This window comes from Nipponia nippon, unplaced genomic scaffold (assembly GCF_047370975.1).
Source record: "Nipponia nippon isolate SJK-2023a ecotype South Korea unplaced genomic scaffold, ASM4737097v1 scaffold_36, whole genome shotgun sequence".
Lineage (NCBI taxonomy): Eukaryota > Metazoa > Chordata > Aves > Pelecaniformes > Threskiornithidae > Nipponia > Nipponia nippon.
The window spans coordinates 174,928-199,861 of NW_028262354.1; the positions used below are offsets into that span (position 1 = coordinate 174,928).

Here is a 24,934-nt window from a genome sequence, read left to right on the forward strand (position 1 = left end):
AGCCCTTTCACCCCCAAATCCCCCCACCTAGTCCCCCAGACCCCCACCGCAGACACCCAGCCCCTGACCCTCAGCTCCTCCCAAACTACCAGCCCCCCCAAACAACAGTGACTCTCCATCCTAACCCCCTGAGCCCACCCCCCCCGGCCATCCCACCCTCTGGGGATGCTCCCACCAGGCATGAGGGCCACCAAGTGCCACCGGCCTCTGCCAGTCCCCCACCAAGCTGTGCTTGCTGCCGACTGCAGCCCAGGGAGCCCATGATTCAGCCGCGGTGCCACAGGGTGACCCCGCAGGATCCGGCCTCCCATCGGGCATCCTGAGGAAAAGCTGTGGATTTCCTTGCTGTACGGGAGCTGGAAAGCACCGCGTGCCCGGGCTGTGCCACTGTGGGGGCCCCTCAGCAGCCACCCGCATCCTGCACCCACAACACCCACCCTATGCCCCAGAGCTGGGCTTGCACGCAGCCAGTACCCCTGGGATGAAACTGTACACACGCCTGAGTCCAGGCCAGCAATAGGAGCATCCGCACAGTCGGGGCGCCTGTAAATACAATTCCTAATTAATTTAAGGTGTTCTGCCAAGAAGTGGTTGTTTCCTGCTCGAGAAATTGCAGGCTTGTGCTGGTGGCTCACTGTCTTTACCGGCAGCGGTGGCCCGCCTGTTTCCTTCAGGCCCTAGCAAAGGGGATTGCCAGGCCAGGAGGGCTGCTACTAACGAGGCAGCTCTTATCTTGTTACCGCAGTTCTTTGCCTCCCTTTCGAGCAGGAGGAGTGGAGCCTGAGGGAGAGCGAGCGCAGCGGGCACTGCTGTGCAACGTGGCTCTTGGAGAGCATTCACCACTGTGCGTGGTGCCCACTGGAGAGCATGCACCCCTGGGCACAGAGCCCTGCAACGAGCATGCGCAGCTGACCGTTGGCTGCCACGCACAACGCCCACTGGAGACCCCAAACACAGAAGAGTGGGTGCTGTCCTGGGACACACATCATGGGCAACTGCATCCCGGTGGTGAGTGCCTCTCCCCTCCCCTGCTGCTTCTCCCCAGCAATTTCCCATCCTGCTGGACACGAGGGCTGGGGCCACATGGGTTCACAGGGGTGAGCAGAGCCATGGCTCACAGTGGATACCGCCAGCAAACACTCACTTGCAGACGGTGGGGTTTGCACTTACCTGCTGTGGGATTTTCACCCACCCACTGGGGGTCTGCCACCCTCCTTTGAGGCTGTAAGAAAATTTGTGCTTTCATGCACAGCGGAGCCAGCCCAGGATAATCCCGCACCCCCGAGGTATCAACTGCAGGCGGCCTCCCCTCTCCCCACAGCGTGTCCCTCCCTGATAAATCACCCTGCTCAACCTACACCAGGGCTGTACATGAATCCCCTAGCACCACCAGGACAGCAGCTCCATGGCAGGGAGCAGCAGCCCATTAGAGGGGATGTCTCAAGCAATGCTGTGGGATGCAGGCACCTGCGGTTGGCCAGGTACGTCCCTGCCTGACGCCCACTGGTCTCATTTGCAGAGCCCCAGCGTCCTGGAGAGCAAAAGCTCCCTGGACCTGCTGGAGATCATGAGCAACTACTCCTACGATGATGTCAACATGACCTCCCTGGACTACGATGCCGCGCCCTGCCACAACGAGTACTGTCCCCTGTTCCAGCGTGTGGCCCCCATCTTCCTGGCCATCACCTGCGCCGCAGCTGCCCTGGGCACTGGGGCGCTGCTGGTGGCACTGGCCAAGTGGCCCCATGCCTGGGGCTGGCCTCAGAGTCGAGCACTGGTGGGCCAGTTGGCAGTGGGGATGGGTCTCTTTGCTGGCCTGCTGCCACCGGTGGCAGTGGGCATCGGGCAGGGCTGGCAGCTGGGCACAGGGCTGTGCAGGCTCACCCACCTGCTGTGGCACTGGAGCCTCTTCGCACAGGGGCTGCTGGTGGGCAGTGGCTCCTGCAGCACCGCCTGGTGCCGCTGGAACCCCCGGAGCCGGCGGCTGGCCGTGGCCGTCTGGGCCGGGGCGCTGCTGCTGGCAACACCAGCAGCTCTTGCCAGCGGCACAGGGGCAGCCTCAGAGACGAGCTGCATTGGCCGGAATGTGGACATCCTCTCCCCAGCATACCTGCTGCACCTCACCCTCTGCCTCTGCCTCTTCCTGCTGCTGCCAGCAGTGCTGCTGGTGGCCACACTGGCTGCGCCACGGCTGAGGACGGGCTGGGAGCCAGGCATCAGCGTGAGCTGGCTCTTCTTTGGGCTCTGGGTGCCTTACAGCGTGGGGCTGGCTGTGGATTTCCTCCTGCATGCCCGGCTGCTGCAGCCCACCTGCAGCACCTTTGAGCACTTTGACTATGTGCTGGGGCTGAGCGAGGGGCTGGGGGTGCTGCACTGCTGCCTGGGGCCCACAGCACTGCTTGCTGCCCAGCTCTGCCACCGCAGGGCGGGCACCAGTGGCAGCTGCTGAGTTCCTGGCACTGCAGCCGAGGGCCTCACACCGGCCCGCAGCCCCCCGGCCCCCAGCACCCTCCTCTCTCCCCGCAGTGTCCCCACAAGCCCTGCAGCTTCTGCCCCATGGGCAACGCTCCCCCAGGACCCAGGGGAGGACAACGTGGGCCCATTATGTGCCAGGCTTAGTGCCTCTCCTCTCTCCGTCCCCTTCCTTGGGGTCTCAGCCCCACTGTTTGGGGCCAGACACCCCTATTTACTCAATGGAAATAGCCCTGGAGTGCCTCAAGCATCTCCCCAAGCCCCCGGGCGGTGTCAGCCCCAGGCTCCTGCACACCCATGGGGACCCACCAAGGCTCAGCCCCAACCCCCCCAGCTCCACGGAGACATTTCAGCAGGCAGAAAGGGCAGTGGTGATGTGAAGCGACGGGGGATTTTTCACTCCCTCCTGACAAGCCAAGATAAGCATCACGTCCAAGATCAGCCTGCGGGAATTATATACAATATATACGTCTGTCAAAGCCACTCGTCAAGCTCAGTTAATGGCAGGGGCTGGGAGGTGCGGGGGGAGGCACGGGGGTGACATCCATCACCTCTGGCCAGGCTCCCACGGGCAGAGGGACGGGAAGCGGGAGGGAAGCTCCTTGTGCTTCCAAATTAGCAGGAAAAGTTCATAATGAAGCTTTGCAGTCTATTAGCGGGAAGTGGGGTGATTTATATCCAGCACTGGAGGCATCTGATCCATGGTCCACGAGGGATGGCCGCGTGCAGTCACAAGGCATACAGGATGTGAAACGGCTGTGGACGGAGAGCTGAAGGGGAGGCAATGGAAGGGTGCGAGCCTGCAGCTGGGACCTGCCCATCCACAGGGTCCGAGGCCTGGCACAGCAGCACACGAGGAGCTGCCCCAGCTGAACCAAGCCCTGTGGGACCTGGGGGCTCATCCCTGGTAAACTGAGGGACTGACTCAGTGGGGAACAAACCCGCATTGTCCCCAAAAAGGGGGCGGCCACCTGTGGCCGAAAGCATCCTGCTGTTGCCCTGCCACCCGTGTCCCCCCCCAGCAAACCCGTGCAACAGCCCCAGATCCCCAGCCCAGACCCCCCCACCGAGCAGCCAGCCTAGCACCAACATTAGAGAGCCCAGAGAAGATGAAATCTTCCCCCTTCCCAACTAGGCTGCACCTGGGCAGGGGGCACAGCACACTGTGCGCTGGCCCCGTCTACTCGCAGGACACACAGACACCCTCAGAGGATGTCCAGACCACGGACACTCTCGGAGGACACCGAACCCTCAGCCACTGGCTTTGCTGTGGTTTCTTCTGCCACCTGGTGCCCACAGCTGCAGCTTCGGGCTCCATCCCTTTGGCCAGGATGGGGAGAGCAGAGGCTGGAGACATGCCCGAGAGCCGTGGGTCGGGGCGAGGGGGTCGAGGGCAGCTTCCCCTGTGTCTCTCGGACGAGCCCGGACCAAACCGCGTCATTCCCACGGGGGAAAGGGTTGCCCGGGGGGGGTGGGGGGGGGGGGTGAGACGAGAGGACCGAGGTGAAGCCACATGGCTGGGGTGCCCCCGCTGCCTGGGTGGGCACGCGCCTGGGGCACAGCGCCAAGGGCAGCCCCGTGCAGGCAGGTGACCTAGGGTCTTGCGGCATGACCGCGTGACGGTGTGAAATCGCTCCTCCCAGGCATTCCAGGCTGCTGGGGATGGGACTGGGGGGACACAGCTCCCCTCCCACCCTCCAGCCCATAAATCCAGTGGTCAGCAGCTCTGCACCAAGGCAGCTCCTCTCCCAGCACCAACCGCAGCACCCAGGACCATGGGCCAGCTGCAGCTCTGGCTTGCCATCCTGGCTGGGCTCTCGGGGATCATGGCCCAGGAAGGTAGGGGCAACGCTGGGGGACAGGAGCCAGCACAAGGCAGGGCAGGTCTAGAGGGGACATGGCAGCAGCTCTCAGAGCCCTCTGCTTTGTGCCAGAGCCTGGTCAGCAGAGCTGGAGGATGCTGGAGCAAGGCTGGGGTCAGCAGAGGGGACATCAGGGATGCAGAGTCACTCAGGGGGGACAGAGGAAGGCTCAGATGCAGTCAGAGGGGACTGCAGGACACTCCAACCTCCCACCGCGTCCCCTCTCTCGTCCCCCAGACCTGTACCGAAAGGTGTTTGTCTTCCGGAAGGACCCCAGCGATGCCTACGTAGTGCTGAGGGCCAAGCTCGAGCAGCCACTGCAGAACTTCACTGTGTGCCTGCGGTCCTACACCGACCTGACCCGGCCCCACAGCCTCTTCTCCTATGCCACCAAGGTGCAGGACAACGAGATCCTCCTCTTCAAGCCCAAGCCCAGCGAGTACCGGTTCTATGTGGGGGGCAAGTTCGTCACCTTCCGCATCCCTGAGGGCCGCGGGGACTGGGAGCACGTCTGTGCTAGCTGGGAGTCAGCCACCGGCATTGCCGAGTTTTGGCTCAACGGGAAGCCCTGGCCCCGCAAGGGGCTGCAGAGGGGCTACACGGTGGGAGCAGAGGCAGCCATCCTGCTGGGACAGGAGCAGGATGCCTTTGGGGGTGGCTTCGATGTCTACAACTCCTTCTCGGGCGAGCTGGCCGACGTTTACTTGTGGGACGCGGGGCTGTCCCCAGAGAAGATGCGAGCTGCCTACCAGTCCCTGCGCCTGCCGCCCGCTGTCCTGGCTTGGAAGAGCCTAAGCTACGAGGTGAAAGGTGATGTGGTGGTGAAATCCCGGCTCCGGGAGGTACTGGGGCCATGAAAAATGGCCAGGTCTGGGGCTGACGTGGCCTCAGCCCCCGCTTTCCCCTCCCCATCACCCCTTCACCTCTACAACCCGCCAAGAAGGTGCCTACTGCATGCGCATTGGGGAGCTCTGGTCGGGACGGGGCTTGGACAGAGCTGGGGGGGCTAGGGGCAACACTCAGCCTGGCAGGGACCCTCCAAGCACCAGCACTCGCCACCGGACCCATCGCCAACATCTAGGGCACCCTCTCCCTTCCCCATACCCCCCCCAGCTGTCCTGTGGCTGGCTCCCGCATGGGCAGGACACAGATCCACTGGCTCCCGCGCTGCCCAACCACATGTGAAACAGCAGGTCATTAGGGACGGGACAGCAGGGGCTCGGCACAAGCCCTTGGGGATGCGGGACCCATCCCTGATGCCCGTCCTCATGCCCACCCACCGTCCCCAGGCTCCCTGCCAGCCCGCTGGGTCTGCAGGCTCCCAGTCTGGCAAACCAGCCCCAGGCCCCTCACCAGATTGCCAAACAGTTCCCCCTCACCACTGGAGGTACAGCAGCCAGGCTCAGCAGTGCCATGGGGCAGCTGTGGCTCTGCGTCCTCACCCTCACAGCACTTTTCGGTCTTGCTGCCCCGCAAGGTAGGGGCGGAGGGACTCCACCGGGACCCCCTCTGGGTCCCATGGTGAGAACAGAAGGTGCAATGGGGAGCAGTGGGGAGCAGTGGGTGCAGCGGGTAAAGGGGGACATGCAGCAGTGGGGGCAGTGGGGAGCAGTGGGGCACCCTGAGCACTGCAGAGGGTGCAGTGGGTACAGTGAGGGGTGCAGTGGGTGCAGCGAGGGTGCAGTGGGTGCAGCAAAGAGTGCAGTGGGTGCAGGGGGAGGCGCAGGGGTCATGCAGTAGTCATGCAGTGGAGGAGGCACCTGGAGCTCTGCAGAGGGGTGCAGTGGGCACAGTGCAGTGCACTGGGGTGCAGGGGGTTGCAGCAGGGGTGGGAGAAGGAGATGCGATGGCAGCATAGCAAGAGCCAAAAGGGGCACCCTGAGCACTGCAGTGGGGGCAGCAGTGGGAGGTGGCAGGAACACAATGCCAGGCACCATGAAGCATGCCACAGGGCTGCAGTGGGGTTAGCAGTGGGGACTCGGGGATGCCACAGGCTGGTGCAGCTGGGCCCCAGAGGTGGGGACAGGGGGACAGAGAGACCCCTCCACCCAGCCTGTCCGTTTCCTCTGGGTGCTGCAGAAAATGTGACCACCCGGATCCAGGCTCACCCGCTGGCACCCACCCTATACCACCAGCTGATGCTCTCCTGCAAGGTCACGGGGGACCTCGGGTAAGGCGCTTCCCACCCTCCCATGGCCTCTGGCACAGCACCAGCGTGGGGCAAACAGGTTTGGCATCCCTGGCCCCATGGGCAGCAGGAGAAGAAAGGGCTGGGGAGGGAGGACCATGGTCCCTCTGTGTCCTCCCACCCCATGGCATGGCCACCCCCGGGGTGTCCACCCGCCTGACTGACAACCGGCCTGGCTCAGCCCCCAGGAGTTCCTGTGGGAGAAGGAAGGAAGCCACAACCCCCTGCAGAAAGGCCCCAACAACATCCTCCTCTTCCCCTCCTTCAACAAGACCCACTTGGGCACCTACATCTGCACGGCCACCAGCTCCCTGGGCACCGCTGTGGCCACCTACAACCTGTGGATAAACGGTAGGGAGGGGACCAAGCGGATGGCTGGGGACAAGGGCTCTTCCCTTCCTCCCACAGCTCGTGCTCACCACCCCCTATCACAGCCCACATGTGGCTGGTCTTGGTGGTGGAAGCCACCTCTGGGTCTGATGCTGGAGGCCACCTCCAGGTTGGTGGTGGCTTCCTTGCTGGCACGCTGCAACCCTGTTTCCCCTTGGGGGACTTGGCCAGGTGCCACTTCACCATGGCAGGAGCAGCCACCTCTTTCTTGCCTCTCCCAGACCTGGTGTACAACATGTTCGTGTTTCCGCAAAAGACCAAAAACTCCCATGTGCTGGTCAGGGCGAAGCCAGAGCAGCCACTGCAGAACTTCACCGTGTGCCTACAGTCCTACACGGACCTGACCCAGCCCCACAACCTCTTCTCTTATGCCACCAAGGCGCAGGACAACGAGATCCTCCTCTTCAAGCCCAAGCCCAGCGAGTACCGGTTCTATGTGGGGGGGCAGGTTTGTGTCCTTCAGCGTTCCCAAGCACATCACAGCAAGCGAGCACGTCTGCACCAGCTGGGAGTCCACCACTGGCATCATGGGCTTTTGGTTCAATGGGAAGCCCTGGCCCCGCAAGGGGCTGCAGAGGGGCTACACGGTGGGGGCGGAGGCGGCCATTGTGCTGGGGCAGGAGCAGGATGCCTTTGGGGGCGGCTTTAATGCCCAGCAGTCCTTCGTGGGGGAAATCTCATCTGTGTACATGTGGGACACGGGGATCTCCACCTCGGGCGTGAGGGTGGCCATGTACAACATGCTCGACAAAGCCCCCATATTCGGCTGGAGAAACTTCCCCTACAAGATCGTGGGCGAGGTGTACCTGAAGCCTTGATGCCCGGTGCGCAGCACGGGGCTGGTGCACTCCTGCGTGGTGGCCAGCAAGCCCTGGGCGAGCCATGACTGCCATGGGGGCTGTGTCCCCCCACCCCTTCCCTGCTGTGTAACCCCCCCCAAAGCCACCTGGCATCACATAAATGAAGAAATGGGTTTGAAAAGCAGCAATGGTCTTTGCCAGGGAAACTGAAGCCCACCAAAGCTCAGCGTGGCTCAGGGAATTAATTCGGGCTCAGAAAACTCGTCAGGGTGAGGAGGAAGGGGGACAACGGGGGAAAGGGCTGCCACCAGCTCTGGGTCCCGCTCCCATCCCAGGGACACTGGGGACACTGGGGCCGGGGACGAGTGGGGGGACAGAGAGGGGGCACTCCATTGCCCAGCGCTGGGGGACGTACACCCCCGGCGGCCCCCAGGCAGGGAGGGGGGCCAGGGCCGGGAGAGGCAGCCCCGGGGCAGCCCCGTGTCCCGGAGCCCGGGAGGGGGCAGCCCCGTGTCCCGGAGCCCGGGGCGGGGGGGGGCAGCCCCGTGTCCCAGAGCCCGGGGGGGGCAGCCCCGTGTCCCGGCGGCCGGCGCGGCCCCGCCGTTGGCGGACGGTCCCTGCCCGCCCGCGCCGCCGCTCTTGGCAGACGCTTCCCGGGCCCCGCTGCGCTCCGCTTCGCCGCCGCGCGGCCTCCCCGGTACGGCGGGGCGGGAGGGGCTCGGGCGCGCTGGGGGCGGCCCGCGGGGATCGGCCGGGCCGGGTCGGGCCGCGCCGGGACGGGCCCGGGCGGTGCGGCCTACGGCGGGGCTCCGGCCGGTGCGGGGCTGCCGCAGGGGGACGGGCCTGGTCAGGGGGACGGGCCCGGGGATCTCCGGGGGCCTGAACTGGGGGTCCTGGGTGCCTGGCCACGTGCTCTGGGGGTGGTGGTACGGGGGGTCCTGGGGGCCTGTCCAGGGGTCTGAGGGGGCCTGAGCTGGGGGTGTCAAGGGCCGGGCCAGGGGTCCTGGGGGGCCTGGCCATGAGCTCCTGGGGGGCCTGGCAGGGGTTCCAGGGGGGGCCTGAATTGGGCCTGGAGTTCCAGGGATCCTGGCAATGGTCTCCCGGGGGTCTGGCCCGGCCGGGGTCCCCAGAGCAGCCTTGTCCCCAGGGAATGTGGCGGCAGAGGCCCACAGTGCTGGTCCCCACAGGCAATGGGGGCGTCCGAGCCCCCCAACTTCTCGTGGGTGGTGGAGGGGCGGCTGGCGGGCCTGGCCATGCCGCGGCAGCCGGGACACTACCGGTTCCTGCTGGCCCAGGGCGTGCGACACCTGGTGTCGCTGTCGGAGTGGGCGCCCCCGCACCACGGCTGCTGCCCCACCATCCGGCTCCACCGGCTCCGCGTGCCTGACTTCAGCCCCCCGACACCCGAGCAGATCCAGAGTTTCCTGCAGCTGGTGGAGGAGTCCAACGCCCGCGGGGAGGTATGGCGGGGGGCACGTCACACCGGGGAGGCAGCGCCAAGGCGGGTAACACCGCAGGGGGGTGACACCGCGGGGTGGAGGAGGTGGCACCCAGGGAGAGGTTACACCAAGAGGGTAATGCCAAGGGGAGCAACGTCTGTAACACCAAGGGGTGATGCTGGGGGGCACGGGGGGGCTGCAGCAGGGACACCCGCACCCCTGCATGCCGGTGCCAGCTGACAGTGCGGCGCTGCTGGCCAGGCTGTGGCAGTGCACTGCATGCTGGGACACGGCCGGACGGGCACCATGCTGGCCTGCTACCTGGCAAAGGCACGGAAGATGAGTGGCAGCGACGCCATCCAGGAGATCCGGCGGCTGCGGCCCGGCTCCATCGAGACGTGGGAGCAGGAGCAAGCCGTGATCCAGTTCTGCCAGCGCGTTCGGTAGGTGCAGCCCCAGGGTGGGGAGTCCTGTCTCTATGTCAGCCCCTCCCTGTGCCACATCAGGACCACGGCTGCTGGTGTGCTGAGCGCAGCAAGTGGTAGGGGAGCTGCAGGTCCCAAAGCCCAGCTCGCCAGTGGAATCTGCCCCACCACAGCGCTGGAGAGGACAGCGAGGAGGCGTGAGAACAACCATCTCCCCAGGGCAGCGTGTGCCAGATGGGTTCGATGGAGATGGTCACTCCGAAATGGTGGGGGGTCTGTCCCAGCCCCAAGGTGCTGCCGTCTGTCCCTTCACGCAATAAAGGACTCTCATATGGCTTCTCTCCAGGGCTGTGTGTGACAAACTGGTGGGCAGCACACACGCTCGCGGCTCTGCCGGGCTCTCTGCCATCGCACTGCACTGCCTGGCTTGGTTGGCAGCTGTACCCCGGGCTGCAGGGCTCCTGGCTCTTGGGTCTCTGCCTGGCCTCATCCCTTGGGGAGCACGAGCGGCTCCACCTCGAGCACTGGTGGGCAGCCTCGGAGCTGGTCACCTGCCAAAGCAGCGATGCCACGTGGAGGGTGGCAGCCGCGTCAGTGCACGGTGGCTGGCCCGGGACATTGATGCTTAAGTGAAGCTTAGACGGAATTTAGGCATCTCTGTCCAAAAGTCCAATCCTGAAAATCTCTTCTCAGCTGCTCCTAACCTTGGTGGCATTTAAATCCTAAGTGCAAGAAGTGTCACCGTCCCCGTTCCTGGGTGCGCAGCACATGGCCGGGAGTGCCTGGCGCCCACTGGGCATGAGCACTGTGTCCGCACCCTGTGCTGGCAGGGCCCTCGCCTCTGCCAGGCAGCTCCACAGCCCCCAAACATTGCTCTGAAACCCCAAAATGTCATCATCTTCCCTCAGGAACCTTCCATCAGGGTGCTGCTGACAAAACAGCTGGGCCCTGCTCAGAGCCGTGGCTGGGGGCAACCGACCATCTCGGAGTGGCTGTAGCACCCTGGTGTCCCCCTTCCTGGACCCAACTCCTCCTGCAGGACTTGGGATGGGACCAGCGGGTATGGAGGAGGTGACCGGGTGGGGGGGGGGGGGTGCGTCTTTACTACAGGGTGTGGGGCACCACAAAAAGCAGGGGGTAGAAAGCAGCCCCCAGCTCTGCCTGCTGCCCCATGGCCCTTCCCCAGTGGGGATTCGGGAAGCACCCGTGTCCCACAAGCAATGCCATGGCTCTGGTGGGCTGTGACACCACACCAGGACATGGGGCCATCTGGGGGTGCTCGACTCTGCCTGCACCCCTTCCCTGGGGTACGAGTGGCTGGGGGGGGGGGCAGCCCTGTGCTGGGGGACAGGGATGGGGGGACAGGGATGAGGATGATGGAGACAGGGATGAGGACAATGGTGACGGGGCAGTGCCGTCCAACTGCAGCGCCTAAGCCCACGGGAGCCGCAGGATTCACATGGGCCCGTGAGATGCAGGAAAGCAGCTTAACTACAGAATTATTTACTTTAACTCCTCTTGCTTTAGCTCTGTCCTTAATAGTCCCCCAGGCTCAGGGGGCCGGGCCAGGCCGGGCTGACGGGGGGGACCACAGACCGCCCCTGCCCCAGGGAAGGGGGGCCGGCATGGGGGGCTTTGCCCCAGCATCCCTGACCCAGTGCTCAGTGCCGCTCCTGGGACTCAGCAGTGCCACAGAGCAGGGCTCAGCATGGCGTATGCAGTCCGGCATGGCCACACTCAGCCCTCGATGCTGGGCTCCCAATGCTGGGCTCCATCGTGGTGACAGAATGTGGGGGATGTCCCCTCCCCAGTCAGCCCCTGTCCCAGGAGGCTTTCCAGAGCCCCCGGCCTGGCGGGCAGCCCAGCTCCGGCTCAGCCTGGTGGGATGGGGACACCGCACCGGTGGCCGTCCCTGCGCCAGGGACGCATTTAGGATGGGATTAGAGAGGTGATGGCCGGGATGGGGAAGGGCAGGTGGGGAGCTCTGGCACATCAGCGGTCACAGGGGTGCCCCATGTTGGCACATGCACTGCCTTCTGGCTGTGGGGCTGCGCGTGGTGTGGCGTGGCACAACTCTGCATGACATGACATGGCATGGCATGGCATGGCTTGGCATGGCATGGCTTGGCATGGCATGGTATGGCATGGTATGGCAGGGAAGGGCTCGGCATGGCACAGCATGGCATGACATGGCTTGGCATGGCACAGCTCAGCACAGCAGGGCTCAGCCTGCGCCTGCCCTGGGTGAGCACCATGCATTGCCGATGCTCCCGGCCAGGTGGCATGCGGGCACACCTGTGTCACACACACCTGCGTCACGCACAGGTCCCGTGCCCGTGTCCCACGGGTGTATCGCACCCCCGCACCCCGCAGCAGCGTCCCACCCTCGTGCTCTCCACCCGTGTCGCCCTTCCCTCCCGCCGGAACTACAACTCCCAGCAGCCCTCGCGGCTCCCACCGCCCTGCTCCGCCATTGGTCGCCTCGGGGGCGCCCGGCTCCGGGCTCGGGATTGGCTGTCCCCGCGGCAACGGGCGGGGCGGGGCGGGGCGGGGCGGCGGGGGCGGGGCCTGGGGCGGCCCCTCCCGGCACCGCGGGTTTGTTTGCGGCCGCCCGGCGGCGGCGGCTGGAGCGGCGGGGACGGAACGGAGCCCAGCCGAGCCGAGCCTCCGCGGGACGGGCATGAGGAGCGGCGGGACGTGGAGCCGCCAGCGTCCCCCGCCCGGGGCCGGTGCGCCGTGGGCAGCCCGGCGGAGGCCGCTGGTCCGCGGGCCCTGAGGCGCCGGCCCTCGGAGACACCGCGCCGGCCCCCGGACAACAACTGCTGGCCCCCGGCGACCCGCCGCCGCCGCTCGGTCCTCCGCCGCCCGCCCCGTCCCGCCGGGGCCGCCGCGGGAGCCGCCTGAGGGGGGACCTGGGCTATGCGGTGGTGGCTGCGCGCCGCCGTCCTCAGCCTGCTCGCCGGCGCTGAGGGTAAGGGGCCGCCGAGCCGAGCCGGGGCGGGAGCCCGGGGCCGGGGCGGAAGCGGCCGCGCTGTCGGCGGGGCCGGTCTGGCCGGTGCTGGGCCCCCGGAACGCGGGTGGCGGCGGGGACAGCGCACGTGGTGCAGCTTCCGACGCCGCGGGGCTGGGGGCGGCCGGTGCCGCCGGCTGGGCAGGGGTCCGCGGGCTGGGGCGGGGGCAGCGTCCCGTCCCGCCGGCGGGGCTCACCCTGCCCCGCCTCGGTCCCAGCAGGCAGCGGCCAGAGCGAGTCCCAGGCCGTGGTGGGGCGAGTCGGGGAGAGCACGGTGCTGGGCTGTGACCTCCTGGACGCTCAGGAGGCCCGTCCCCCTCTTTATGTGATCGAGTGGGTCCGCTTCGGCTTCGTCCTCCCCATCTTCATCAAGTTCGGGCTCTACTCGCCACGGGTGGACCCAGAGTACATCGGTAAGTCCCACAGCAGTGGGTGGTTATGGGGTCCTGAGGGGCCCTCCTGGCCCCAGCTGCCGGGCTGGGACTGGCCCGGGGCAGGATGCGAGGCTGGCCAGGCTGGCTCCGGTGTCCTGTGTCCCTGCTCTCCTTGGCTGGGCCCCAGCCGAGGGCTGCTGCTGTCAGACCACATTAATCACGCTCCCGGGGTGGTGGGGAAGCACAGGACTCTCCCTCTGGCCCCGGGCAGCAGGAGGGGACCTTGTGGGGCTGGGGAGGTCCCCATGGCAGGGCAGAGTCCCCTCCTTGTGTAGCAGCTCCAGGTATGGCCAGAGTAGGAGGTGGAAGGGATGTGGACATCCAGCTCACAGGGAAGACACAGCCCCTGGCCCAGCTCGGCACCGGGAGGGATCCCCACCAGGACAGAGGTGGGAGAAGCCCCCCAGGCAAGAGGTTCCCGGCATGCCAGCCGTTGTTCCCATCACTGTGGCCTCTGGCTGCTGGGATCTCCCCAGCATTACCCACTTGGGAATGGGGATGGCTGAGTGCCCACCTGCCTGTGCATGGGCTGCAGCATCATGGCAATGCCTGCTGTGCTGCCCTGGCTCTCTTGTCCTGCCTTCTGTGCTAGACCAGAGCCGGTGACACCGGGATGCCCTGTGCCAGAGGCCTCGGGCACCTGGGCACTGCCATGCCGCCACCTTGGCCCATGCGGGTCGCTTGAAGGTTGAGCCTGGGGAGGGGATTTTGGCGAAGCTGCTAATTGGCGGTGCTGGTCTGGCTGGGATTTGGAGCAAAGCTGTGCTGGGTAAGGGCTGCAGCGTGGGAGGGGGATATTCTCCTCTTTACAGGATATTTAAAGTGAAGCGGTGGCAGACCTTGAGGGATTCCTGTGAGCATGGAGGTGAAGACAACAGGAGCATCCCTCGAGGACGGGGACGGCTGGGGAGGAGGGGAAGGGCTGGTAGCTGGCCGGTGTTTTGGCCCCAACAGCCTGTGGCAGTGATGCACCAAAAGGGATGGGGGGGGGCTGGAGAGCCAGACTGCGCCTAGGTCAGGAGCCTGCCCCTGCTGCCAAAACGGGCCCTTGCCTGAAAAATGCACAGCAGGCTGAGGTTTGAGCCAAACCCTCTCCTGCCTGGCCGCGGGCAGAGTGGTGCTGCCTCTTTCTAGGCTGTGTAGAAGACCGATTTCAGGGCACACCCCGGCCTCTCCCTGCTGCCAGCCCTCACGCGGGGCCACCTTCACTCTGCAGCCAGCCCCAGGCCAGCTCAGTGGGACCCTGCGGTGATGACAAGGCACCTGCTTTTCCAGGAGGCCCAGGCTGGGCTCCTGTTACCTGAGCCCGACATCGCAGGGCCCCTCAGCTGCAGGAGCTTGGGTTACCCAGAAAGGGCCTGGCAGCATCCTGCCTGCTCCTGCCTGCACTGCCCTCAGCCCTCCCCCTTATCCCTGCTGCCAGCGCAGCCCTGAGGGCTGTGGGAGCAGGTTGGGCTGCTACAGGATCAGCGCTGGGGGGATGTGCTGGGGGAAGGGGTTTGGTGGCAGTAATGAGGGCAAGGTGGGCGGGGGGGGGGGGGGGCGAGGGCTGGCGGCTGTCTCCATGGCAGTGGGGCGGCTTGTTTTCAATCCTCTGGGGAGTGGGAAGGGATGGAGGGAAGGGCAGGGGCTGCTCGTGCAGGGTAAGGGCGAGGGCAGCCCCTCCCAGGCAGAGCAGATCTGATGGCACCCAGAGGAGCCGGGGAGCCCCCGCTGTCACCCTCGTGCCTCTTGGGGCAATTTGGGGCATCCTGGGAACCAGGTGGGCTGCAGCCACCTCCGTGAGAGCCCTTGGGTTGCTTGGGGGAACAAGGTCGGCTCTCCTCCAGGTGCCACTGTCTCCTGCTGTTGGCTGATCTGGAGCAGGGCCGGTGGTCCCTGGCCTGGCTGCCTGCTTGGGCACTCCATCCCCGGTGGCAAGTGTGGCGGCTGGGGCTGCAGCCCCCTTTGTGTCCTTCTGAATGGCGGTTGCCAGGCACTGGGGGATGCTGGTCTGGAGGGCAGCAACGGTTTTGTTATCGACTGGGTGGTGGAAGAGGAGGAGGCTGGGGCCAGCACGGGGGATTAGGGGGAGGCTGGGGGGCGTCCCCGGGGCACTCTGATCACTTCCAAAGGGACCTTTGTTCAGGAGCCTGCTGCTCCCGCCCAGCTCCTGGGGCTGTGAGCTGGCAGCTGCAGGCAGGGATGGGGATTCCCAGAGCTGCCCTGCCTCCCCAGGGTTGGTGTGGGAGCCGGCTCTGGGGTGAGGGGTGGGAGGACCCCTTGTCCCACGGGTGTTTTGCCCATGGGTGGCTCCCATCCCTCTTGCTGTTCCTGCCACCCCCCTTCTGTTCGAGGTTTGCCAGGGGTGTTGCTTTGTGCTCCGAGTGAGGGATGCTGCCAGAGGAACCCAGATACGTCTGTTCCCAGCATCTCCTGCTGCAGGAGAGGCCATGGGTTGGAGCTGGCCATGGGGAGAGGCAGGAGGGGTGGCAGTTGTGATGGGTGGCTGCAGCGGCCAGAAGCAGCTCCGGGCACTGTTGGGAAGGGTTTGCATGTTTGTGTGCTGGGTTTGCACAGGGCTGGGTGGCCCCAGCACTTGACATGCGATCCTGTCCCTCAACTGCCTAGCCTCTGTGCCCAAACCAGCCTGCCTGGGTCCCACTGCTCCTCCTCTTTGCCAAGCTTGTTTGGAGGGATGCAGCCTACCGCTGCTGGTAGCACCTGCGCGGTGCCTGGCCTGGGCTCCGGTGGCTTGGGCAGCGCGTGGGGACCACCTGTGACACTGAACTCCTGGGTAGAGCTGATGGGGCTGGGGGGTGAGGTTTGGCAAAACTTGCTTTGTTGGAAACACTTCAGGAAGATGCTGGTGCCAGGGAGCTCTGGGATGTCAACAGGAGCATCATGGGCTGCTCCGATGCGAAGAGCTGCGTGCAGTGCTGCTGCCGCTGTGGCCCTGCTGTGGCATGCTGGGAGCAAGGCCACCATGGGCAATGACATGCTTGAGGCTAGACCCTCGCCCCCAGCCTGGAGCAGCTCTCCAGGCCATGGGTGCCTGCAGCGGGGTCGGGGGCATGTAGCTCCAGGGGTGCTGGGGCAGTGGGTCCACTGGCTGTGCACCCTGGCCGGGGCTGAGCCAATTGCCCACTGCACGCCTGAGCCGATTATGGCTCTGATAATAGCCCAGGGGATTAAAGGGCTGTGCTTGCTGTTGCTTTGTGCCCTTATCCTCCTCCTCATCAAAGAGGCCGTGGGGTGCGGAGCTGCTGCCTGTTTGGGGCGAGGGCCCCGTGGCCTGGGAGAGCCCCCCACCACCATGCCCCTCGGGTCTGTAGTGCTCGTCCCTGTGAGGCGGGCGAGGGGTTCAGCCTGACCCCATGCCGCAAGGAGAGAGGATGGTGCGGGTGTGCCCAGGGCTTAGCAAGACTCCTAAGGGTGAGATGGCTGGGGGGATCCCCAGGGGAAGGGTGGCTGAGGCTGCGGGGGGACAGTCCCTAAAAGGCAAGGGGGAAGGGTGCACGGAGGTATTTTGCAGGCAGGCTGGCAGCTCAAGGGGGAGGCAGAGGGGGCAGTGGGACCAGCTCTCTTGCCTAGCTGCTGGGAGCAATGCTCAGGGCACAGGGACACACCTTGCTGGCAGCTGGGGGGGTCCCTGCCAAGGCCACCCTATGCAGGGGCAGGGTCCACCACCACGTCCTCTTCTCTTTCCCCAACAGAAGCAGGAGGTGTAGTGCTAAATGTCAGTGTGACCAAACTCCACCGCAGCATGGCCCCCCTGGCTTTTGTCCCGTGGCTGTTCCCAGACCCCTGCAGTGCTGGCTGAGGCAGAAGAAGCCCGAGTGCAGCCTGGCCATGCAGGCAGACCCTGCTGCTGCCAAGTCGGCCAGTCAGCCCCATTCCCTGGGGAAGCTGCTGAGCCTGCGGCAGGGGCGAGTGCTGCGGGGGCAGGTAGCCCAGGGATGTGGCTGCCCCTGAGCTGGCAGCGCCGTCTGTGATGGCCGCTTCTGGGTGCACAGGTCGCGTCCGCATTGAGGAAGGTGCCTCGCTGCGCATTGACCTCCTGCGCACAGAGGACCAAGGCTGGTATGAGTGCCGCGTGCTCTTCCTCGACCGGCACACCACCGACGCCGACTTCCAGAACGGCACCTGGATCCACCTCACCGTCAACGGTACTAGTTGATTCCACCCTCGGTTGCTGCTCTGCCCAGCACCAGCCAAGATCTCTCAGGACTGGGACTGGATCCACTGGTCTTCCAAGACCAGTTGAGCCACACCTGGGGGTGAGGGTCTGGATTTGTCTTTACAGCACCCCCCACCTTCCTGGAGACCCCCCCTGCATTCGTGGAGGTGCGAGACCGGGACGCACTGAGCCTTACCTGCACAGCTGTTGGCAACCCCCAGCCTGTTGTCATCTGGAAGAGGAGTGACCTGGCTGTCCAGAGCGGGGGCACAGTGCAGGTGAGGATGGCAAACCCCCCCATGACATGTCTCCCACGTCCGCCAGGGTCTCATGGGGCAGCCAGGTGTGCAGAGCAATGCAACTCTGCTTGGCTGAAGAGTGGGCGCCCGTCCCCACCGTGGTGGCATCCACCTGCCACCGGCCCTGCCCACAGCACCACATTCCTGAGAGTGTCCTGTCCCTTGGTGACTGTGCCATGTGCCTGGTGCCATTGCAGGTGAGGAACGGGACGCTGAGCATCGCCGTTGTGGAGCGTGCCAGCGCGGGCACCTACACCTGCCATGCTTCCAGCAAGGAGGGCACCATCACCCACACCACCCGCGTGCTCGTGCAGGGTAAGAATGGGTACTCTCCCAGCCCTGGCCACGTGGACCTCCCCACTGGGTGCTGCCACAGGGCACAGAGGGAGCCATGTCATGGGGGTTGGTTTTGGGGCAGGGGCAGGTGCAGGTATGATGGGCTTTGGGAGCAGCTGAGGCTGTCCCCAGCCCTCACTGTCCTCTCTGCCCCACACTGCAGGGCCACCCATCATCGTGGTGCCACCCCAGAACATCACCGTCAACATCTCCCAAGATGCCTTTCTGGCGTGCCAGGCCAAGGCGTACCCAGGAAACCTCACCTACACCTGGTTCCAGGGCAGCAGCAATGTCTTCCACCTCAGGTACAGCAGGGACGGGGATGGCACCGAGGTGGCCACGGGCTCCTGACAGCAGTGCTGGGACCAGCAGGCTGCTGTGGCCCCGCAAAGCCTGGATCTGAGTGCAATGGGCTGGCTGGGTGTGTAGCAGAGGGGTTCACTCATCCTGGGGTGCTGGGGACTGTCCCAGCCGTGCTGTTCACCACTGCCCTCCCCTTCCCTTGTAGCCACCTCCAGGCTCGGGTCCGCGTCCTGGTGGACGGGAGTCTCTTACTCGAGCGAACAACCCCGGACGACGCCGGCAAATACACCTGCGTCCCCAGCAATGGGCTGTGGAAGCCGCCTTCTGCCTCGGCCTTTGTCACAGTGCTGTGTAAGAGCCCCGCAGCCCCTCGCAAGCCCAGGCCATGCTGTCACCAGCTCTGCTCACAGAAAGGCTGTGCTAGGCCAGCCCAGGAGGGTCCCCACAGGCTCTGGTGGGAAGGGAGTGCTCCTTCAGCTGCCACAGGGACCCCAGCCCCCTGCCGCCCTCACACAGGCCCCGACACCCTGTTTGTCCTCACAGATCCGGCACAGGTGACTACCATGCTCCCAGAAACCCACCTGCCCAAAGGGATGCAGGGTGTGATCCACTGCCCCACCAGGGCCAACCCCCCTCTGCTCTCTGTCAGCTGGACGAGGGACGGGCGCCCGCTGGAGCTGGACAAGGTACCACAGCTTGCACCCTCCCCTGCCTTCCCACCCCCCTGAGCCCCTCATCCTGACCCTGCACCCCCCTCTCCCAGCTCCCTGGCTGGTCCATGAGACCAGACGGCACCATCGTCATTGCGACGGGGAACGATGATGCGCTGGGAGTGTACAGGTGTACCCCGTACAACAGCTACGGCACTGCTGGCGAGTCCCAGCCCACGCGTGTCCTGCTGAAGGTGAGGCTGGGTGGGTGGGCACACTGCCCGAGCCCCTTGCCCAAGCTGCTTCCGCCCTGCTGGGCCGAGCAGCCCAGGTGTGCCGAGTGCCCATCGGCCTACCCTGCCATGGATCTGCACCCCATCCCGCGTGCCACTAAGCCCTGCACTGTGCGTGCCTGTCTTCCAGGACCCCCCTGCCTTCACAGTGCGCCCCAAGGAGGAATACTTCCAGGAGGTGGGTCGGGAGCTGGTGATCCCCTGCACGGCCCGTGGGGATCCCCCCCCAACTGTCACCTGGCTGAAGGTAGGAGCCGCTGCTCTGAGGAACGAGCTGAGCCCTTCTGAGAGGCGGATGCTGCTTTTGGTCTCTGGGGCATCATTCTAGGGCAGTCCCTGTGTCCGTGTCCCCGCAGATGCTGCAGGATCACATCTCTCCTGGTGCCTGCAGGAGAAGGGGCTCAGGGCACTTCGCTTGTGTTGCCCTCTAAGAAACCAGGGCAAAATCCTGCCCCTCAGTTCCTAAACCAGCCCCAGGGTGGTGGATCATGTCAAGTCCCATTTTCCCCAAGGGCCCGCTGTTGCAGGATCACTGCAGAGCAGCTGCCCTGGCCGTGCAGTGGGCTGGGTGGTCACCCACTGTCAGTGTGTCCATGCCTCTTTGTGCAGGTAGGCAGCGCAGGGAAGAGTGGCGCCCAGGTGGATGGGAACAGCAGCCTAGTCTTCCGCCCACTCGTCAAGGAGCAGCACGGGGTCTGGGAGTGCATGGCCACCAACCAGGTGGCCAGCGTCAGCACCACCACCGCCGTCCACGTGCTGGGTGAGTCACCGGTCCCTGGTGAGCAGGCATCGTCCATGGGTGCTGGGCTGCCTTGGGGTGGACAATACCAGGTGGAAGGGGTGGAAGGGCCCCTGCACAGCTGTTGTCCAAGCTACCTGATCTGATAGGTCTTCTCTCTGCTTCCCCTGCCAGGTACTAGTCCTCACGCTGTCACCAATGTCTCTGTGCTCCCGCTCCTGCTGGCAGCCAACATCTCCTGGGAGCCAGGGTTTGATGGAGGTTATTTCCAGAGGTTCAGCGTCTGGTACACACCACTGTGAGTCCCCGCTGTGGGCAGGGTCTGGTGTCCCAGCTGGGGCCCTCAGCTCTGGACTCATCAGTCCCGTGTCTCAGGGTGAAGCATCCACCCCAGGCCCATCGTGACTGGGTGTCGCTTTCGGTGCCCGTGGGGGCTCAGCACCTCTTGGTGGAGAATCTGCAGCCAGACATGAGCTACCAGTTCAGCGTTCTGGCCCAGAACAAGCTGGGTAGTGGCCCCTTCAGCCAGATTGTCACCTCTGTGCCCAGGGGTAAGAGGGGGCCCATGCATTCCCCAAAGCAGCCGCTGTCCCCCCGGAGCCCTCAATCACCTGGGAGGCTCCTGTTTCTGCCCTGCTGTCCCCCCCACATCAGCTCCAACACCAGCGTCCCATTTGTCCGCAGGCTTCCCAGTGACCACAGTGCCTCCAGAGCCGCCAGCCATGACCATGCGCGTCTTCCTGTCCCCGCCACAGGCTCTGACTGCCAATGAGACTGTGCGTGGGGTCCTACTGCAGTGGGAGCCCCCGGCTCAGTTCTCGGTGGCACTGAGCGGTTATGCGCTGGAGCTGCGGCAGGACAAGGGTGGCTGGGAGGTGCTGGACCGCTCTATCCCCAGCGCGAAGACCCAGGTCCTGGTGCCAGGACTCATCAAGGTGGGAATCTCACTGGTGCTCCCTGGCTGCGGGACAGCTCTGAGGGGACGCAGCAAGGGAGCGGGTCAGACCTGCGTTACTGCTACCTGGGGATGGGGCATCTGGCAATGCCTCAGAGCTGCTTAGCTCTGCAACTGTGTGGGCTGAGGTTTGGCTGGCCGTGGTGCCAACAAGGCTAATGGCCCTCTGCTCCCCCAGGATACTTTCTACGAGTTCCGACTGGTGGCCTTTGCTGGCAGCTACATCAGCGATCCCAGCAATACAGTGAACGTCTCCACAGCAGGTAAGGCCTGCGATGCCTTCCTGCCCTGGGGACAGAAATCAGAGGTGTAAAGCGCCCGGCATGGTCTAGGATCTTCCCAGACAGAAACCCCTTCATGCTGCTCCCACCCCAAAGCGTCCCTGCTGCTAGACCAGGGGACACAGCGCCCAGAGCAGGACCCACAAAGCTAACACTGCGGGAACGCCTATCTCCATGTGCGGATCTGGTGTGGCTTCGGTCTCACAGACTGGGTAGCATCCCTGCTCCTGGCAGCCAGCACGGTGGAGGGCACAGATCTGGCCGAAGGCAGACCAGCCCCAAGGGGCGAGAGAGCTGAGGCTTTGCTGTTTATCCCTGCGGTGCTGGCAACGGGAGGGAGGCTGTGCCTGCTGTGCTGGCATGCTCTGCAGGTAACTGAGCTTCTGACGGTGTCTCCTGTCTGGCCCAGGCATGGAGGTGTATCCGTCTCGCACCCAGCTGCCAGAGCTCCTGCCACAGCCAGTGTTGGCCGGGGTCATCGGGGGGATCTGCTTCCTCAGCGTGGCTGTAATCTTCAGCACCATGGCTGCCTGCATCATGAACCGCCGGCGTGCCGCCCGCATCCAGAAGCGAAGGCAAGGTAGGAGCCAGGTGGCTGGAGGCAGGCACCTGGATCCCAGGGCTCCCAGAGAGCTCGAAGCACCATGAACAGGGCAGCAGGACCCGGTGCCCAGGGAGGGGACAGGCCAGCCAGGGCTGGGGGGCTTACCAGGGTGGTAGTAGGGCTGAGTGGGTGCTGCTGTCTCCTCATCATCACTTTGAGTTGCTCGCTGTGTGATCCCCATGTGTTCTCATGACCTTCCAGATCCACCACTCGTCTTCTCCCCCAGCAAGAAGCTTCCACCTCCACAGTAAGTCATGCCATGCCACGCTCCCTCCTGTCCCGCTCCCTCCCTGTCTTGCTGCGCTCCCCATCATTCACTTGCTGCTGGCTGGGGGCAGAGGGACAGGCTGGGGGGCAGCTGTCCCCCTGCCCACCACTGTGGGCTGAGGGCTGGCCAGAGGGGGTGTTAGGAGCGGGATGCTGGGGTCAGGGTGTGTCCTGGGGTAGGGCTCCCCCGGAGTGCTCCCTCTGGGGAGTTTTGGCTGACGAAAGGATCAGAAAGCACAGGCACAGGTCTGTTGAGCCCGCAGCAGCAGTGCAGGATCACGGTACCTTCTGCCAGATGCCTGGCACGAGCCCTTCTGCCACAGGGGGCAGCTGGACAAGCCTGGAGCTGGGACAGGGGTGCTGCAGTGGTTCCTTTCTTCCTTACAGCAATTCTCGTGGCTCTGGTAGCCCAGACAGCACCGTGAAGCTGAAGCTGCAGCCGTCTCCCTATCGGAGCCTGCGCCGGACACTGCTGTGGGGTGAGAAGGCCGGCACCAGCCTGGGTCTCAGCATCGCCAGGGCTGGCTCCCGGTATGCCATGTACGAGAGCCATGTCGGGGAGCACGTGCCCCTGGAGCGGATCTGCCGTGGCCCCGATGGGCGCTTTGTGGTAGAGACCGACACGCAGCCGCAGGAGAGCAGCTTCGGGGCGCTGCCCTATGCCGAGCTGGAGCCATACCCGCAGCAGGACCCCCCGGGGCTGCAGCCTGAGCCCTACCTCCAGCTGCCCGCAGAGGAGGAGCACATCTGGCACAAGGGGGTCTCACTGCGCCCCCGGCCCACAGGGCAGGCCCGCCGGGGAGCCCGGACCACCAGCTACCGCCAGGGCCGCTATTTTGGCTATGGCAGCAGCAGCCCTGTAGATGAGGCCACGGCATTGTGCATCGTCAACATCAGCCCCGTGGCCTCTGCCACAACTCTGCCTTACAGCACCGTGGAGGAGCTACGCGACAGCCCCGGCAGCGCCAGGCCCTGCCAGACCACCACCAGCGCCCTGTGGGACTCACTGCCCCTCGAGGGCTCCCCCCAGCCACCCCTCAGCCCCCCACTCTCCCCCAGCCTTGGGTGCCACCAGCAGTTTGCCGGCCCCCCGACCCAGAGCGGGATCCTCCAGTACCTGAGCCTACCCTTCTTCAAGGAGATGTGCGTCGATGGTGACTGGCCGCCCCTGGAGGAGCTGGCTGAGCCCAGCCAGGCCAGCGGCCAGCCAGAGCCTGCCGCCAGCCCACTGCCTGGCCTGCTGGAGGCTGGGGGCTCCCCGCAGCACACAGGGCGAACGCTGTGCCCAGACTGCATTGACACATGTGCCAACACCATCTCCCCCTCAGCCCCTGCTTTCCTCAAGCCCCCTAGGCTCCTAGTGGGTCCTGCCAAGGCCTCGCTGCCTGGCACTGCTGCCTGGTCCGGCTCCCCCAGCTCTGGGGCCAGCCCATGGCCCCCTACCCAGCCAGCTCACTGCCTCCCTGCCAGCAGCGGCAGGACTGAAGCTGTGCCCTCAGCCGGCACCACTGTGCCCTCAGCTGGCACTGCGGAGCCCAGCTGGGTGCTGGGCAGGCCACCAGATCCTGCCCCCCTGGAGAAGCTGCCGCAGGGCAGTTTGACCAGCCAGAGCAGCGGCCGGGGCAGCGCCTCCTTCCTGCAGCCCCCCTCCCTGGCACCGTCTCTGGGGGGCAACTGTCTGGGTCCCCCCCTCGGGGACGGGGGCAGCTGGCACAGCGGAGGCTCGGCAGCGGAGGAGGGCAGGGCGAGGACAGATCTGGCACTTGGCGGCACTGGAAAGAGGTGAGCTGTGGGCACGATGCCGGGTACGAGCCAGCTCATGCCAGGGCAGCTCTCAGCCTGTCCCATGGGGCTTGGCTGGGGTGTCCCAGCACAGAGCAGCCCCGTTGCCTCCCAGCCCCTGCGGCACCCCAGCCACTGCTCCCTGGGGACACCCCGCTATGGGGTCCCCACCATCCCTGCCCCTGGGGACCACCCCAGCTCTCCCTACAGCAGCCCTGCCACCCCTCACACCCGCTGCCTGCTTCCCCCTCGGGGCATGCCTGTGTGAGGGACTGTCCTGACGCCCATCCTTGCAGGAGGAACACCTCAGTGGATGAGAACTACGAGTGGGACACAGAGTTTGCCCTGGAGTCGGACATCCTCGAGGCACTGCAGCTCTACCGCAGTGGGGACCCAGAACGGCCCGTCTCCACCATCGCCCTGCGCGACCTGGAGCGGCAGAGTGAGTGTGGCACCCCCGGACCCCCCGTCCGTCATCGCCCTGTGGGGCTGTCCCCCACCCTTCCCAGGCGATTGGGAAAAGGGGGTGGCAGGGCCCTTTGGCACCCACATCCCTGGGGGTGGCCCCGTGGGTGGGTGACGCAGCCGGACCAGACGCTGCCTGTCTCCCCGCAGTGCCTGGCGGCGGCTCCTCCCCAGTGAGCTCGGTGTCGGCGGAGGCGTTGGCGGCGGCGGATGGCCCCCCGGAGCGCGGCAGGGCCCTGCGCCAGGAGCTGGCGGGGTCCCGGCGCCGCAGGGAGGTGGCCCAACAGCGGCGGCAGCGGCTGGGCCCCCGCGGGTGCTGCGCCGAGCGCTTCGAGTTGGCCACGCTGCTCTAGAGACCCCCGGGACCCCCTGGGCCGGGGGAGGAGGACGTTGGGGTGCAATAAAGAGGCGTGAGAGCAGCGCCGGCTCGTGTGTAGCTGGGGGACGGGTGCCCCCCAGCCCCGGGGCACCCGGCCCCTCCAGGGTCCTGCCACACCGTCCCGGTGCTCCCTGCATCCCCTCCGTGTCCCACCTCCTCCTACCCCCACTGCATCCCCGCCCCCCCCATCCTCCCCGTGCTTTGCGCAGGCTCCCCTTCTGCTGTCCGCCCGCTGGGGCTCCCGGTGGCCCCCTCCCCGCCCCGGTGGCCCCGCCGCCCGACTGCGGGCGGGGCCGCGTCTGGCGGTGGCTCCGCGCGGGGCGGGGCTTGCGCGCCTCGTTGCCTTATATGGCCATGCCGCGGGAGCGCGTCACGGGGGCGGGGCCCCGGGCGCACTACGTC

General features: G+C 65.7%; 4 protein-coding genes across 9 annotated transcripts; all 4 read left to right on the top strand.

Annotated features, from left to right (window-relative positions):
* The first annotated feature begins 731 nt into the window (after window positions 1-731).
* Window positions 732-2,910, top strand: ACKR1 (atypical chemokine receptor 1 (Duffy blood group)). Its single transcript, XM_087772243.1, has 2 exons — window positions 732-1,008; window positions 1,520-2,910. The coding sequence occupies exons 1-2, from the start codon at window positions 988-990 to the stop codon at window positions 2,447-2,449; spliced, it is 951 nt and encodes a 316-aa protein (XP_087628369.1). The 5' UTR covers window positions 732-987; the 3' UTR covers window positions 2,450-2,910.
* Window positions 2,911-4,199: 1,289 nt separating this feature from the next.
* CRP (C-reactive protein) lies at window positions 4,200-7,872 on the top strand. Its single transcript, XM_087772188.1, is given in 6 exon segments — window positions 4,200-4,311; window positions 4,572-5,144; window positions 6,414-6,504; window positions 6,704-6,873; window positions 7,134-7,363; window positions 7,365-7,872. Coding segments are annotated over 6 exon segments (1,494 nt in total). The 5' UTR covers window positions 4,200-4,247; the 3' UTR covers window positions 7,731-7,872.
* Window positions 7,873-8,256: 384 nt separating this feature from the next.
* Window positions 8,257-9,917, top strand: DUSP23 (dual specificity phosphatase 23). 3 transcript variants are annotated; one of them, XM_087772242.1, is made up of 4 exons: window positions 8,257-8,409; window positions 8,900-9,172; window positions 9,413-9,594; window positions 9,687-9,917. In XM_087772242.1, exons 2-4 carry the CDS (start codon window positions 8,903-8,905, stop codon window positions 9,694-9,696), a joined length of 462 nt encoding a protein of 153 aa, XP_087628368.1. In that variant the 5' UTR covers window positions 8,257-8,409; window positions 8,900-8,902; the 3' UTR covers window positions 9,697-9,917. The 3 variants fall into 3 exon arrangements, with proteins under 3 accessions (XP_087628368.1, XP_087628365.1, XP_087628367.1); XM_087772239.1 differs by having other exon boundaries at window positions 9,708-9,917; XM_087772241.1 differs by having other exon boundaries at window positions 9,750-9,917.
* Window positions 9,918-12,148: 2,231 nt separating this feature from the next.
* IGSF9 (immunoglobulin superfamily member 9) lies at window positions 12,149-24,572 on the top strand. Of its 4 annotated transcripts, none has more exons than XM_087772558.1 (20): window positions 12,149-12,547; window positions 12,805-12,999; window positions 17,016-17,168; window positions 17,306-17,457; window positions 17,676-17,793; window positions 17,978-18,119; window positions 18,323-18,468; window positions 18,661-18,803; window positions 18,881-19,021; window positions 19,191-19,307; window positions 19,670-19,820; window positions 19,974-20,097; window positions 20,175-20,350; window positions 20,484-20,734; window positions 20,933-21,017; window positions 21,445-21,615; window positions 21,841-21,886; window positions 22,294-23,688; window positions 23,985-24,130; window positions 24,304-24,572. In XM_087772558.1, exons 1-20 carry the CDS (start codon window positions 12,496-12,498, stop codon window positions 24,504-24,506), a joined length of 4,107 nt encoding a protein of 1,368 aa, XP_087628684.1. In that variant the 5' UTR covers window positions 12,149-12,495; the 3' UTR covers window positions 24,507-24,572. The 4 variants fall into 4 exon arrangements, with proteins under 4 accessions (XP_087628684.1, XP_087628685.1, XP_087628686.1 ...); XM_087772559.1 differs by having other exon boundaries at window positions 12,808-12,999; XM_087772560.1 differs by lacking the exon at window positions 12,805-12,999.
* Window positions 24,573-24,934: the final 362 nt, after the last annotated feature.